We start from the raw sequence: 14,277 nt of genomic DNA on the forward strand, positions 1-14,277 counted from the left end.
GTGTCCAAGGGATATCTGTGTGTCCCACGGGTGTCTGTGTGTCCCACGAGTGTCTGTGTGTCCCCAAGACGTCTGTGCACCCCGAGGATGTGTCTCCACACCGTGGAGCTCCCACGAGTCCAGCCCATCTCTCGTCGGTGCCAAAATCCCGGAATCCCCTGGCTGAGCACGTGGCCCCAGGAGCCCCAGGCAGCGCTGCAGCTGCACCACACCATGGACACCCACCCTGCGGATGCTCCGGGGGCTGCAGTGCCAGGCGGGCCGGCGGCTTCCCCGGCCCCGCCCCCCGGCGGCGCTTTGGGGCCAAATCCCCAAAAATCGGGTGCGGGGAGGGGCGGAACGTTCGTGCACGGAACGTTCGTGCCGTAGCTCTGTGTTCCCCCGGAGGCGTCCGCGAGCGGAGCGGTCCCCCGGCGGCAGGTGAGGCCCCGCGGGAGGCGGCGAGGCCGGGCCGGGTCTGGGGGGTCCCAAAGCTGGGCCGGGCCCGGGGGGTCCCAGAGCCGGGCCTGGGGGTCCCAAAGCCGGGCTGGGCCCGGAGGGTCCCAGAGCCGGGCCTGTGGGTCCCAAAGCCGGGCCGGGTCTGGAGGGTCCCAAAGCCGGGCCGGGTCTGGAGGGTCCCAAAGCCGGGCCGGGTCCGGGTGGGTCTCAAAGTCGGGCGAACCCGGGGGGTCCCAGAGCCAGGCCGGGCCCGCTGCCCTCCCACCCTGCGGGACCCGCCGGCGGGGGGCTCGCGGCCTGTGGGGGGTTCGTGCTGCTGCTCCGGGAGGTGCCGTGAGTAGGCTGAGGGCAGAGAGCTGGAGCGGGGAATCCGGTCCGGGGTGAGAAAGAACAGAGCCCCTCCTTCCCTGGGAGGGTGGGCAGGGCTGGCACAGGTTGGGCAGAGCAGCTGTGGCTGCCCCAGCCCTGGGAGTGTCCAAGGCCAGGCTGGAGCAACCTGGGACAGTGGAACGTGTCCCTGCCCATGGTAGGGGTGGAACTGGGTGATATTTGAGATCCTTCCAACCCAAAGTTTTCTAGGACTAAATATTTCTCTATTTTTTGTGTTGTGAGAAGGAGAATAATCAGGATCTCAGTCATTATGTGATATCTTTCTCAAGTCTCCTTCTCTAATTTATTGTATGCTTCTCTAAGGAAAAGGTATTTTTTAATCTCTGTTTTAGAAGCAGCCAGGAACAACTTTGTATTTATGTCTGTAAATGAGGAAAGGATGGAACCCTACAGGTTGGACTTGCAGGGATAGTTACATCACCAAGCCATGATCAGAGCTGGGATGATGATTATTCCTGTTATAGCTCAGTTTGGAATAGCTCAGAGGAACTCCATGGATCATTTTACCTCGGGGAATGTGGTTTATGCCCTTTATGTTCAGAAGGTGCAGAGGGGGAGGGCACAGAGTGGGCAGGGATGGGTCTGGCTGGGTCAGCTCCCAGTTTGCACTGGTCTGGTTGTGCTGGGAGCTGGTGAGAGCCCCTGGCTGCTTTAAATTCCCCAGGCACAGCAGGATGAGGGCTTGGACCCTTCCCTTCCAAAGAGAGGGAGTTTGGACCCTTCCCTTCCAAAGAGAGGGAGTTTGGACCCTTCCCTTCCAAAGAGAGGGAATTTGGACCCTTCCCTTCCAAAGAGAGGGAGTTTGGACCATTCCCTTCCAAAGAGAAGGAGTTTGGACCCTTCCCTTCCAAAGAGAAGGAGTTTGGACCCTTCCCTTCCAAAGAGAAGGAGTTTGGACCCTTCCCTTCCAAAGAGAAGGAGTTTGGACCCTTCCCTTCCAAAGAGAGGGAGTTTGGACCCTTCCCTTCCAAAGAGAGGGAGTTTGGACCCTTCCCTTCCAAAGAGAAGGAGTTTGGACCCTTCCCTTCCAAAGAGAGGGAATTTGGACCCTTCCCTTCCAAAGGTGGGGAGTGGTTTGGACCCTTCCCTTTCAGAGGGAGGGGGTTTGGATCTTCCTCTTCCAAAGGGTGCCAAACCTTCCCTTCTTGATGTCCCCTTCCCAGGGGATTTGAACCTTCTCTTCCAAGGCAGCAAAGCCCCATCTCTGCCCTGCCACCATCATCCCATGAGCCCTCATGACCAACTCTCTTTCTGGGTGTGCTGTGCCAGAGTTTGTGGTCCCAGTTATCCGTGAGCAGTGGGAAGGGAAAGAAAACAGCCCCTGGATTTCCTTCCCCCCTGTCCTGAGTGTCTGTGAGTCTGCACACACAGACAGGCTCAGTTCTGTGATAATCCCCAGGCCTGGCTGAAGGTGCTGCTGTTTATTGCTCCATTAAATGTAGACTCGTGGGAATGGGATAATGGGATTTTTTTTGGAAGGAGCTGTTGTGAAGGAGCAGCAAACACCTGCTCTGGGAGGATGCTGAGAGCAGGATCCTGGGAAATCACTGCTTCCAGTTACTGTCCTGGGTTTAGTTTAGGTTTTGAAACGTGTTGGCTCTTTGTGTTTTATTCTCTGCAGAGCAATGGAAAGATGTCACACGAGTTTGGGCGCGACCTGCTTTGTGTTTTTCCATCCTGGTGGCAAATGTCAGGGGTTCTCACGGTCACCCTGCTCGGGGTTTGAAGCCTCTCTGCCCCCCCAGATGTTTCCGCAGTAAATCACAAGTTTATTTTGCAGAAGCAGAAACTGAGGTCGATATGCAAAAGAAATGCTGAGCAGGGCCGGTGTCTGGGTGGGGAAACGCTCCGAAGGTGGAGGGGAGAGACCGCGGGGTCACGGAAAATAAACACTGGACCTGAGTAGAGCCCTGCCAGCAACTCCCTGGGGAACTGCCAGCCTGGATCCCTCTTGTTTCAGGGAAGCTGAGCTGGGAGGCTGTTTGAGCTGAGCTGCTCCACTAATTAGGCATTTATCAGAAAAATTGTAGGAAATCAAGTTGTGATTGCCGGCGCCAAGGAGGTGTCACGGCCACTCTCAGAGACTGAGCTCTTGTCATCCTTTGGCTGATTCCTCTTGTTGTGGAATCTCTCTGGGGATATTTTGGTGGTGATTGGATTCTGTGCAGTAAATCCCTCTCTCTCTCCTACCACAGCCCTGTTCCCTCCTCTCTGCTCCTCGTTGCTGAGGGCTCTGTATGAAGAGGGAACTGCTTCCTGCTGAGCTCCCAGCAGAGCTCTGGGCTGTGCAGAGAGGGTTGGGGTTCTTCATGGAATCATGGAATGGTTTGGGTTGGAAAGGACTGAGGGGATGCCTCAGAAAAATATTAAGAAAAAATTCCTGGCTGTGAGGGTGGGCAGGCCCTGGCACAGGTGCCCAGAGGAGCTGTGGCTGCCCCATCCCTGGGAGTGTCCAAGGCCAGGTTGGACAGGGCTTGGAGCAACCTGGGACAGTGGGGTGGAACCATGACATGGTGGTGGAACAAAATGAGCTTCAAGATCCCTCCAAAACGATTCTGTGATTCTATGAAAACTATCTCATAACTGAAGTTAGCTGGTTTTCAGGGATGTGGGGGCTGCACAGGAAGGGTCTCAGCCTCCTGTTCCATTCAGGCACTGCCCAGTGCACTGGGGATGTGGCAGCCTGAGGCAGGGACATCAATAATACAGGGGATGTTATTCACATGAAGGCTGCCACTTCTCCTTGGTGGGAATACCCCCCTGGGCAATCTCTGCACGTACTTATCTGCTCCTGTAATTGCTTTCTGCAGAGCTGCTCCAGCCAAGCCATGCTGCTCTCCCTGCTCTTCCCCCACCTGAGCCGGCCCCTCCGGAGCCTCGTCAGGGACCTGTCCCGCCCCACATGGGGCTGGAAGAGGGCTGGCTGTCCCCACAGGGGGCTGCAGACAGCCTGGGCCACCTCCAGCAGTGACATCACCCCTGTCTTCACCAGGGCTTTGGCTTTTGGCGACAAAGTTGCCATCATTGACCAAAACGGGGCTCACACGTACAGGGACCTGCTCAGCCAGAGCCTGCGCTTATCCCAGGAGATCTGTAAAGTTCTGGAGTGCTCCAGCAGGGACTTGAAGGAAGAGAGGATCTCATTTTTGTGTCCCAATGATGCCTCGTACGTGGTGGCCCAGTGGGCCTCGTGGATGAGCGGGGGCATAGCGGTGCCCCTGTACAGGAAACACCCCGTGCCGGAGCTGGAATACGTGATCCGGGATTCCCAGAGCGCTCTGGTCATCGCAGCCCAGGAGTACGTGGGGAAAATAGCCCCCAGTGCCAAGAAACTGGGAGTCCCACTGCTGCCACTTCCCAAGGCCCCTAGAGGTGGCTCCACAGGCCATGGAGCTGTGGAAGAGGGTCCCTTGACAACCTGCTGCTCGTGGAAAGACAGAGGAGCCATGATCATCTACACCAGTGGGACAACGGGGAGGCCCAAGGGTGTCCTCAGCACCCATGAGAACGTGCAGGCTGTGGTGAGTGCTGTTCCCTGTCTCCAAAGCTCATGCCAAGGCACAAAGTCTTGGATTTTGGAGGTGGTTTGGAGTTGCAAACACACCTCCCACTGCCAAATTCCTGCAGGGAGCTGTGGGGCTGTGGCTCAGAAATCCTCAGCACCCAGAAGGTGAACACCCTGCAGTGTTTGAGGCTCTAAACCTTGGCTTGGGGGTGTTGCTGCAGCTGCTGCATCCCAAGGCAGGTGGACTCTCCTCCCTACTTTCCTGGAAAGCAGAAGGGATGAGCCCTGCTGTAAAAAACCTGATTTCTTTGCAGTTTGCTTTTCTATGCTGTGACTTAGGGAGGAATCTTTGCTCCTAACTGGAATACATCTTAGCCCTGCTGTGTGAAGCCCGTACATTATTCAGCTCTGTATCCCCAAGGCAAAAAATCCATTAGCTGTCGGAGCCAAGAGGAATTAAAAGTTTGAATGAGCCTGCTGACTACCTCACCACTTGGTTATCAGTGCCTGACTCCTGCCATTAGGGAAAAAGGGCAGGGAATACAGCAGGCCCTGGGGATACCTCTGGGAGCTGACGTTGTTCTGGGCGCTCGGATACCGCGGTGTCGGGAGTGGAATGAAAGCCTTGATGGATAGAGCCAGGGCTTGGCTATATTGGGCCAAGAATCTGTTCCCTTACAAATATGCTGATTGTTTGGGGGTGGTCTGGGCAGTCCCCATCCTTTGTGCTGCCCTGCAGGAAGCCTAAAAGCTGCCCCCTGCCCTTTGGAAAAGGGTTGTGAGGGACACAACCAAATTCCACTGTTGAAATGCTTCTTTATTTTTAAGTGGCTGGAAATAAGTTCTCCAGTTGCCAGCACTGGGCTCTGAGGGCAGTGGTCACCCAGAAACCCGATAATTATCCCTGCACATAATTATCCCTTCAGAGCAGAGTGTTTTGGAAGCTTGATACACCAACATTTTTTACTAACATGGAACCTACTTTCTGTTTATCAGTGATTTTCTGCTCCTGCTGATCATCCCTTACAGGTGCTGAAAGCCTGATGTCATCAGTGTCCAAACTGTCAACAGAATTCTGGGAAAATCAGTGTTTTGATTCCCCTTTCTGCCAACTCTGCATGGGCAGCAGCAGGCTGGTATTTTTGTAGGCCCTGCTTAAAATCATCATGGACTGTTCCTCAGCAACAAGGAAAGGCTTTGCTGATACATAAAGATGCAAAAGGTGTTCCTGTTGTGTTCTGCTGTTGTGTGGTGGGAGTTTTGTTTGTGCTGATCCTAAAGATCCCAAAGATTCTGTGCCCAAGGCAGGTCTGGGATTCCTGCCACCAGCTGTGCCTGGGGATTTGGGATTTGGATACCTGGGGAGAATCCTCCCTCTGCCCCTAACACTGCGTTGTTTGTTTCCTTCTGCAGACCACAGGGCTGGTTGAAAAATGGGAGTGGAAGAAGGAGGATGTCATTCTGCACGTGCTGCCTTTGCATCATGTCCACGGGGTGATCAATAAGCTGCTGTGTCCTCTGTGGGTGGGAGCGACGTGCATCATGTTCCCGGAATTCAGCGCACAGATGGTGAGCCCGGAGGGACCGAGCCCTGCCTTGGAAATTCAGCAGCAGGACCCTGTGCATTGTAATTAGAGCAACTCTGGAAATAAGTTCTTTAAGAATTCCAGGCTCTTTAGCCACTGGCTGTGTGTGGTTCACAGCACTCAGTCTGGGGTAAATGCTCTTCCAGAGGCTGCAGCTTGTTTAAGCTGCACCTCCTCATCTGGAGGTCTCTGCCTGGAGGTGGGTAGGCCCTTCTACAGACCCACCAAGAGCATTTGCACCCAGAATTAGGGTGCTTAATTTTTTTAGTGCCAGGAAAGGTGGAAATAATGGATTTTTCTCTTGGGTGCTGCTTGAAGCTGTGCTGCCTGTTGGCTTTTTTTAGTAGCTTGCCTTTCATGGAATTGCAGAATCACTGAGGTTGGGAAAGATCCCCAAGGCTGAGTCCAGCCTGTGACTGATCCTCACCTTGTAAGCCAGACCAGAGCACAAAGTGCCATGTCCAGTTGTTTCTTGAACACCTCCAGGGATGGGGGACTCCACCACCTCCCTGGGCATCCCATTCCAAATTTTTTTCCTTCCAATCCTATATCCCTAGTGTTTTGTATTACATCACGTGACAAAACACAGCCTTTGGAGCTTCTTGCAGCCCAGGTAAGAGAAAAACTGGTTCTCCTCACTTGCATGGAAACATTGCTCCTCCTCTGCAGAGAAACAAGTGTTAACAGAGCTGTTGGTTTGGACTCGCTGATATGAGAGGGAGTCTACAAATCCAGACCTTCTTGCAGCTTTTAGGAAAGGTGGCAGGAGGGAAATCTTACCTAAATGATGCATTTATAATGTTGTTTTCTAGCTGAGCCAGGAATTACCAGTCCCAGTGTTCTGCTTCTCCTTTGTTCTGTGCAGCAGTGGCAGGGAGATGATGCAAAGAGAGGAAGAAAAGGGACTAGAAACAGGGCAAGCAGCAGGAAGGTGGAACAGGTTCTAGAGTTCCCAGCTCCTGGGGTCCAGCACTGTTCATCCCTGTCTCCCAGTGTTGTGGGTGGTGTCTGCAGTGTCACTGTGAAGGGATAATTGGGTTTTGGGGTGCTGCTGCCTCCTCATAGCAGAAAGGAAGTGTGTGGTGTCACTGCAGAATTCCGTGGGAAAGTGAAAGGAGCCTGTCAAGCTTGTGCTGTGTAACTAAACAGGCTGCTCTACCTGTTTGTGTTTATCCATATCCTTGTTATCCTGCAAGGACAAAGTGCACAGGTGTGGGATACACCTGGGTGAGGGTGAGCAACTGCAGGACCAGGGGATTCTTCAGTGCTTATTTCTGCTTCTCAGAGAAGCAACCACAGAAAATGGGCACTTCCTTTTCTTGTGTCAAGATGTCTCTGACACCTGAACACTGATCCTTCTGTGGGGAACAGCCCCAGAATCCCAGAGGGGCAGCTCTGTGCTCACATTTCCAGAGTACATTGGTAGGATGGCAGGAGGGTCCCCTGGCTGCTGTAAGCAGTGCTCCCTCAGTGATCACTGCGAGATTGTCCTCCCCTGACCTGAGGGCATCACCTCAGAGCTCAGGGAGCAGCAGGGCTGTGATTGCCGGGAGCGTGGCCGGCGCTGGGAGGCAGAGCCGGTGCCGGGCGCCTGGAAGCGAAGCCTCTGGAGGGCGCGTTGCTCCACGTCCTGTGGCACCGGTGATTGATGGTCCCTCGTCCCCCCGTGCTTTGCTCTGCTCTCCCCCGACATCTGCAGATCAATGAGCTGACACTGAGGGATGGGTTCAGGACTGGGGAGGGGGACACCCCCCTGCCTTCCCTGATCCAGCCTCTCCCCAGCCGTGTCCAAGGGCACGCAGGGACAGCGCCCGAGGCGGCTGCTTGACCCTGGAGCTTGAACTTGGGCAGGGAGCTCGGGGCTCCGGACGCTGTTCTGGTGCCTCTCAGGTGCTCTGGGGCCCTGAAGGACGTCATTTGCTTTTCTATTTTTTGTATTCCTTTTATTTTTCCGAGGGCCTCCCCGGGGAGCTGCGAGTGGTTTGATCGACACTACAAAGCAAGCACAGGAGGGTAAATAAGGCTTTCTTGTGGAGTTTAATGCAAGCTGCCTTTCAGTTCCACTCTATTTTCACCAGCTGTTTACAAAATGCCCTTTGCTACTGAAATCAGCTTTCAGCAAAGCAGCAGTGGAGGATTTTGCCAAAGTAGCCCAAGTTTTGCCGTGTGCTTTTCTTCCTTGGCTGCACCTTGAGAAAGCAGCCAATTATAGTGTGATATAAAGAAACTCGACTGGCAGCTAAAACACTTGACAGGCTGATCAAAACAAGGCGAGGAACTTACTCTCAACCTGCTGCAGACATATTTAGCCTTGAGTGATACTGGCAAAGGTTCAAGAGAAACCGCAGCAGCACGCCCGATGTGTGTTTGGTTTCTAATCACTAACACTTCATTATACAAAATAAATACTTTATTATTACAGTGTTTATTAAATTACATAATTTGCGGCGTGCCTTATAGTCGTGGATACAGATGGCAGTCTGGGTTTGGTGGTGGGAATAATGCTCTTTTTATTTTTTTTGCCCTCAGAAGACAGTTCCAGCCCCAGACCAAGGCTTGCTTGTCGTTCCCTGCGGTGCAGTGGTAGGAGGTGGCAGCTTTTAGACCTTTCCATCTGTTTTTGGGAGCTGGCCAAGGAAAGGTTAAAAATCAGGACTGTGGAGCAACCCCAGTGTCCTGACCAACATCCTCTCTCTGACTAAAACAGCATCTGATGTCTGTGGCTGCACACAGGCTACTGCTGAGGCCACAAGGACTCGTTAAATTGTGCTGGGGTGCCTCAAGCGTGAAAGTTGCTGCATAAAATCAGATTCTTTTTATTAAATGAGGACATCCATTACTCTGCACCAGCTACTGTACATGTTATAATTCACTTTATAGCACCATCTGTTAAGACTGTCTTGCTTAAGCTTTTCGTAGCATCTTTTTATTGCAAGTTATTAAAAAATATGGCTGCATCTATTAATCATTTATTAATAGAGGGTTTATAAATGGACCCTTAGTTTCCAGAATTAGTCGACTTGTACATGACATGCAAAGTCCTCTGGTACTTGTACTCCTTGGAGTGGAGTGTCTTCACAAGGAGCCCTTCTCCTGCCTGGGGATCATGGGAGCAGCATCCACTGTGCCTGTCTGTGCTCCTGGGCTTGGGAAAGGTTGAGAGGGAGAGTTTTCAGCACTGCTGTGGGCATGGAGCAGGCAGGAGAGCAGCAGTGAGCTGTCAGTGTGTTCTCCTTGCAGCTGTGGGGCATGGCTGGCTGTGATATAATTATTTTAGTGTTTTTCCAGGGTGAGAACTGGGAGGGCAGAAACCTCCTCTGGAGTCAGAGCAAGCTGCAGCCTCAGCATCCCTACATGATCCTCCCACCATAACCTGCTTCCAAGCTGAGTTTGCTTCTCCAGCTGTGCTGTTCCTGTTTGCATTCCTCAGCTGCTGCTGACCCTGTCCCAGATGCCAGCTTTTTTTCTTGTGCAGGAGGAGGCATTTGAAAGATGATATCTTTGTGCAGGTTTTGTGCAGTTTGGTGGCCAGAGGAGAAGAGATTAATGCCTCTGTTAAGGCAGGAGTGCAAGGTGAGCCTTGTCCTACTGGGCAGCAGACAAAGCCTGTGACCAAGTGCTTTTTGGAGGCCTCTGGGTGTCAGGGCTTGCACCAAGCACTCACTAAATCATCCATTCTCCAATGACTCCTTCCTTCCAGCTCCCTTCCTGCAGCAGTTCAGGCTGCTGAGACTGAGCACACGCTGTGGGGTGGCTGTTGCTCCATGGAAATGTCAGTGAGTCTGGAGAGGCAGAGCCAGGAGAAGCCATGTGTCCTCTGTGCCACTGCTCTTGCTGTGACAGGCACATGTTGACATCCCCCTTCCATACCAGGACCTGGCTGTGCTGGGCACCCTATGGACAGGAACCATTTAGAGCAAGTCATGAGGTCAGGGTCTGCTGTGCAGGATCCTCTGCTGAGGCTTTTGACCAAAGAGGATCCATTTTGAGTTTGAACAAGGGAGCAGCTTGTCTTTGCCTTGGACCACCCTGATCTCCCCTTAAGGGAAAGATGTTCTAATAGCAAAAGGGTCCCTGTCAGCTCTGCATTGATAAACACAAGATCAGATCCCAGGAGGTCTTCCAGTCTTTTGTGCAGAGTGAGAAATAAAAGTATTCAGAGACCTGAAGGAATAAACTTGCTCTGTTGAGTGATGGGAGAAGCTCATGGAAATCTCCACGCCGGTGACCCAGTTGTGGCGAGCGCTGCCTGCTCAGCTCTGCCGGGCAGGTTTCAAGCTGTGATGTGCTGCCTGTGCAGTGACAGCCCTGGCTGTGCCCTGCAACCCCTTCCATGATAAATATGCCAAGATGCAGATTTACTGCCCTACAGTTGCAAAGAGCTGCTGTTTTGGTGCCAGCCTTACTGCGTGTGTGGCTTAAGGTGCCTCCGAGGATCAAGCCATACCATTTTACAATGTCGCACGCAAAGCCATCAAACTCATCTTATTTGGGTCCTTCTTTCCAGGGAACCAGGAGTGCTGAGTGCCCAGAGGTGGTGTGTGATTTGGGACGAGGTTGCCCTGACATGCTGTGGGTGTGCTGTCACCCATGGCACCTTTCCTGGTGGTGGGAGGGAGTTGCAGACCTGGTGCTCGCTGAGGTTGTGTGTGAGGTGTCGCTCTGGGGTCGCTGCTGTGTTGTGTGTGGTCCCAAAGGCCAGGAGAGCCTGTGCTGTGTCTGGGAGCAAGCTCTGTCCTTGCCATTGCTGTTCTCTGTGTGAGCCAGGCTGGGCTGATGCTTTGTACCTTGGCTGGGCTGTGCAGGGAGACCCAGGGCTCGGCAGCCACAGTTGCCTCTGGGAAGGAGAAGTGTGTAGCACACTGAGCCACTCCCCTGGATCTGTCACTTCTGCAAACATCACTCTGGGCAGCTCTTTTAGTTTATTTTTAAAAGAAAAGTAAATCCAAGCAGAGCAGTCTGAGTTCCAATAACCAGCCATGCCGGGGATTGTGGCTGCCATCCAATTTCAGATGGAGAAAGGCTGGAAGTCTTTTCATCCATTAATGGGAGGCTTCAGAGGAGTAATTTTATTTCAGACTCAAAGAGGAGTCGGTGGAGGGAGGAGCAGGTCACTAGTGAATGGATTATGTTTGATCACTTCTCGCAGACCTGGCTTTAAAAAGTTAGAGGTTTTCTTGCCGTCTCCCCAGATCTGCCGCCTGTCCTCAGCATCTGTTCCTGAGTAATGGCTTTTGATGTGTGTGGGGAAATACAAAAAATGGAACCAGAGCCTGTCATATTTACTTATATTTCCAGGTCCCAGGGAAAGCACTTGCTCCTTTCTGTGTGCCTCCAGCATAGGAAGGGTTTAAAAGCTTCAGCCTGGAATGCAGAGGGGCCATCAAACTGCGCTATGAATAAATGATTAAAACCAGAGTCACACAGAGCGTGAACAGTCTGGGGTTATAACAAACATGAGACGAAGCCACTGAGGGCCTGATTTCCCTTTGAAGAGAAGAATGTTTCTCTCTTTCTGCATATTGCTTGTGAAGTGTTGGCTGCTCAGTCCTTGGGAGAGAGCAGAGCTCCCCTTGGTGTTCTCCCATCTCGTGTTGTGCCCACGTGCTTTTGGGGGATAAGTTGGTGTTGGATGTGTGAGTGTGGTCCTGCTGTCCCTTTGCTACTGCTGTCGAGTTACAGGAGCTTCCCACCCTCAGTGTGTGGCACGGGGGCTCCCCAAACAAGCAGCTGCTGTGGCTGTAGTCATGTTGTGCCTGTTGCTCTCACAGACACTCTGGAAAACACCAGCAGCCTTTTACCTCACTGGTGCTTCCCACCTGGCAGCAGTCGATGCAAAACACAGACCCATCTCCCCGAGCAAAAGGGAAATAAAGGGATGAGTTAACCTTGCATTAGGGGGATTGTTACGTTTGAAAAGGTTGAAAAAATTCAATAAGAACTGAAAATGGTACAATAATTTTATAGGAGAGAGGAGCTGTTGTGTCTGTCAATAGAGGCAGCAGCACGTTATCCATTTGTGGGCTGATGGAAAAATCCATGCTGATGTTTGCTTCCTTTCAGCTTGCAATTCTTCTGGCTGGTTTGGGGAATCTTCTATCAGGCAAAATCTTGCATGATTTAGGATACAAAGGATTTGCCACCTTTTATCTCTTATTGCATGAGAAGATCCCCAAGTGTTGGTGGGTTTGGTGTTTTTGTGCAGTTTGTGTTGTTGCACATCTCCCTCTGTAAAGGGTAAAAATGTTTGCCTTTTCTCCTCTGTGCTCACATGTCTTCCTTGCTGAGGTGATCTTAGCAGGTCTGGGAGCTGGTTGGGAGCTTGCTCTGTGGAATGACCATCCCTTGGAGCAGCTTGTATATTCCTCCACCCTCACTCACCATCTGTCCACTGGGAAAAATATGTGGGAAGAATCTTCCAGCTGTGTCTCGCTGTGCTTGGTTTGTGCCCATTGGTGTCATTTTTTCTTTTTTTTTTTCATGTAATTATGGCAAAATCCCACTGGCCAGACCATGATATGCTCTTGAGCAGTGGGAGGGGAGGAAAATCAGGAATGTCATGCTGACAGGAAGGCTCTTGGGAACATTCTCTGGGGAATTTCTTGTGAACTTCTCTGCTGGCACAGGCAGCCCTGTCCCGTGACCATTCACTGCTGTTATCCCTTATGGGAAGCTGTTGCCAGTCTTGCTTCCTGCAGTAGGAAACTTTTTGTTTCTAGCTCTTGGTTATGTTAAAAGGAATCTTGACCCATCTCCTGAGAATATTCCATTGGAAGGCTGTTGCTTCCCTCAGTGCAGAGCCCAGCAGTGCTGCCTTTACCTCCCGAGTCCAGGGCTTTTAAAAGCACTTGGAGCCTGAGGTATCAGGTGAGCAAAATAAAGCAGAATGATGGGCTGCCAATACCCTCTGCCCAGGGAATTGATGTGACAGGACCCGTGGGATAACAGAGGGGGAGATGGATTGTGCAGCTCCAAGCCTGACGCTGTCAGAGGATGTGGGTGCTGGAAGGACAAAGTGGCCCCTTGCTACAGGCCTGTCCAAGCCCCAGGATTGATTGATTAGTCCCAGGTAACGAGGCTTTCCCAGATCCTTCTCTCAGAGCGTGAAGTGAGAGTTATAACCCAGGAATAGCTGTTCCAGCTGGCTGGGCAGTGCCGAGCCCTCCGGCCAGCTCGGGCTCTGTGGAGTGTTTGGAGCTGCCAGTTTTGTACCACGGCTCGGGGCTTAGTCCTGTTAAACACATGGGAAGGATCCAGATTTGGCTGAGCAGGAGCAGAGCAGGTGGAGAGTTTGGCTGTCAGCAGATCACTCCGGCAGCTGGTGGCACAAATCCAAAGGCAGCTGCTTATCCTCAGGAAGGGACTGTTGCTGGGGTGAGTTGGACTGACATGGAAAAAGCTGCTCCCATGGCTAGAGTGGCAAAAGAAGGATTTTTATCTAGGGCAGGAGTTCAGCAGGCACAGGGGACAGGGAATTCTGGAGTGCAAGAGAGACTTGCTCTGTTTAGAGTGATGATTTTGGTTTTCTCAGATCCAAAATCATGTAAAAATAACTTTGCTGCATGGCCAGACTGGAAGTCTCCCTGTGCTCCCTGCAGCTGCTCAGGACTTGGGAAGACAAGAAAAGTCATCCAGCAAGGATTGAAGAGCCCTGAGCATCTGTCTCCCTTTGATCCCTTGGGCACAGTCCTGGTCCCTGCCCACAGCAATGGCTCTCAGGAGCAGCAGGCTGAGAAGAACAGGTTCATTGAGCCCTGGCTTTGGAAAGATCCTTCTCCATCCTCATCCCTTGAATGGGAAAGATACTAGGAAGTTGAAGGAAAAAGAGGCTCAGAGGAGTAAGATAGGGATTAGATCCTTCTAAATGCAATTTTGCATATTCCAGCTTGGTTTTGGGGATTGTGCTGATAGGTGGGGTTGCTGCAGGGAGTGAAATGTTCCTTCTCTGGACATATCACCCATCAGTCCAGGAAGTCACATTCCAGCTCTGCTTTCCCTGATGCCCGGGGGATCTTGCAGTGCATGTGTCCCACCTCCCAAGGTGTCCAAGGAATTTCCACCTTGTGCATTCCTCTCTGCCCATCAAACTCCAGGGCTGGGAAGCAGCGTGAACCTGCTGCTGTTGGGTAGGACGGTGCCTTTGTGGATGTGTCCTGCTCTATTAAGAACAACACCGTGGTGGTGTGAGGGTTTTTTTAGGAGCTGATTGTTCTGGAGCAGTGGAGTGCGAGACGGGGCGGGAGGCAGCGCCGGCGCAGCCAAGCAGAAAGTAATGAAATGGAGCCTGAGCGAGCAGGACGGAGGGGAAGGGGCAGAGTGACAGCATGAAGGAGAAGCGCTGGTTCACCTTCCATCAGT

The 14,277-nt window shown here is 52.3% G+C and overlaps 1 protein-coding gene across 4 annotated transcripts in view; it reads left to right on the forward strand.

Annotated features, from left to right (window-relative positions):
- Window positions 1-363: 363 nt before the first annotated feature.
- ACSF3 (acyl-CoA synthetase family member 3) overlaps window positions 364-14,277 on the forward strand; it is a 59,204-nt gene continuing 45,290 nt past the window's right edge. Inside the window, exons 1-4 of one of the 4 annotated variants that reach the window (XM_071567439.1) lie at window positions 830-964; window positions 2,450-2,584; window positions 3,639-4,349; window positions 5,747-5,902. In XM_071567439.1, the coding sequence (XP_071423540.1) occupies window positions 3,657-4,349; window positions 5,747-5,902 (849 nt within the window). In that variant the 5' untranslated portion in view covers window positions 830-964; window positions 2,450-2,584; window positions 3,639-3,656. The other 3 variants (XM_071567438.1, XM_071567440.1, XM_071567436.1) reach the window with 3 other exon arrangements.

Source organism: Pithys albifrons, chromosome 12 (genome assembly GCF_047495875.1).
Source record: "Pithys albifrons albifrons isolate INPA30051 chromosome 12, PitAlb_v1, whole genome shotgun sequence".
Lineage (NCBI taxonomy): Eukaryota > Metazoa > Chordata > Aves > Passeriformes > Thamnophilidae > Pithys > Pithys albifrons.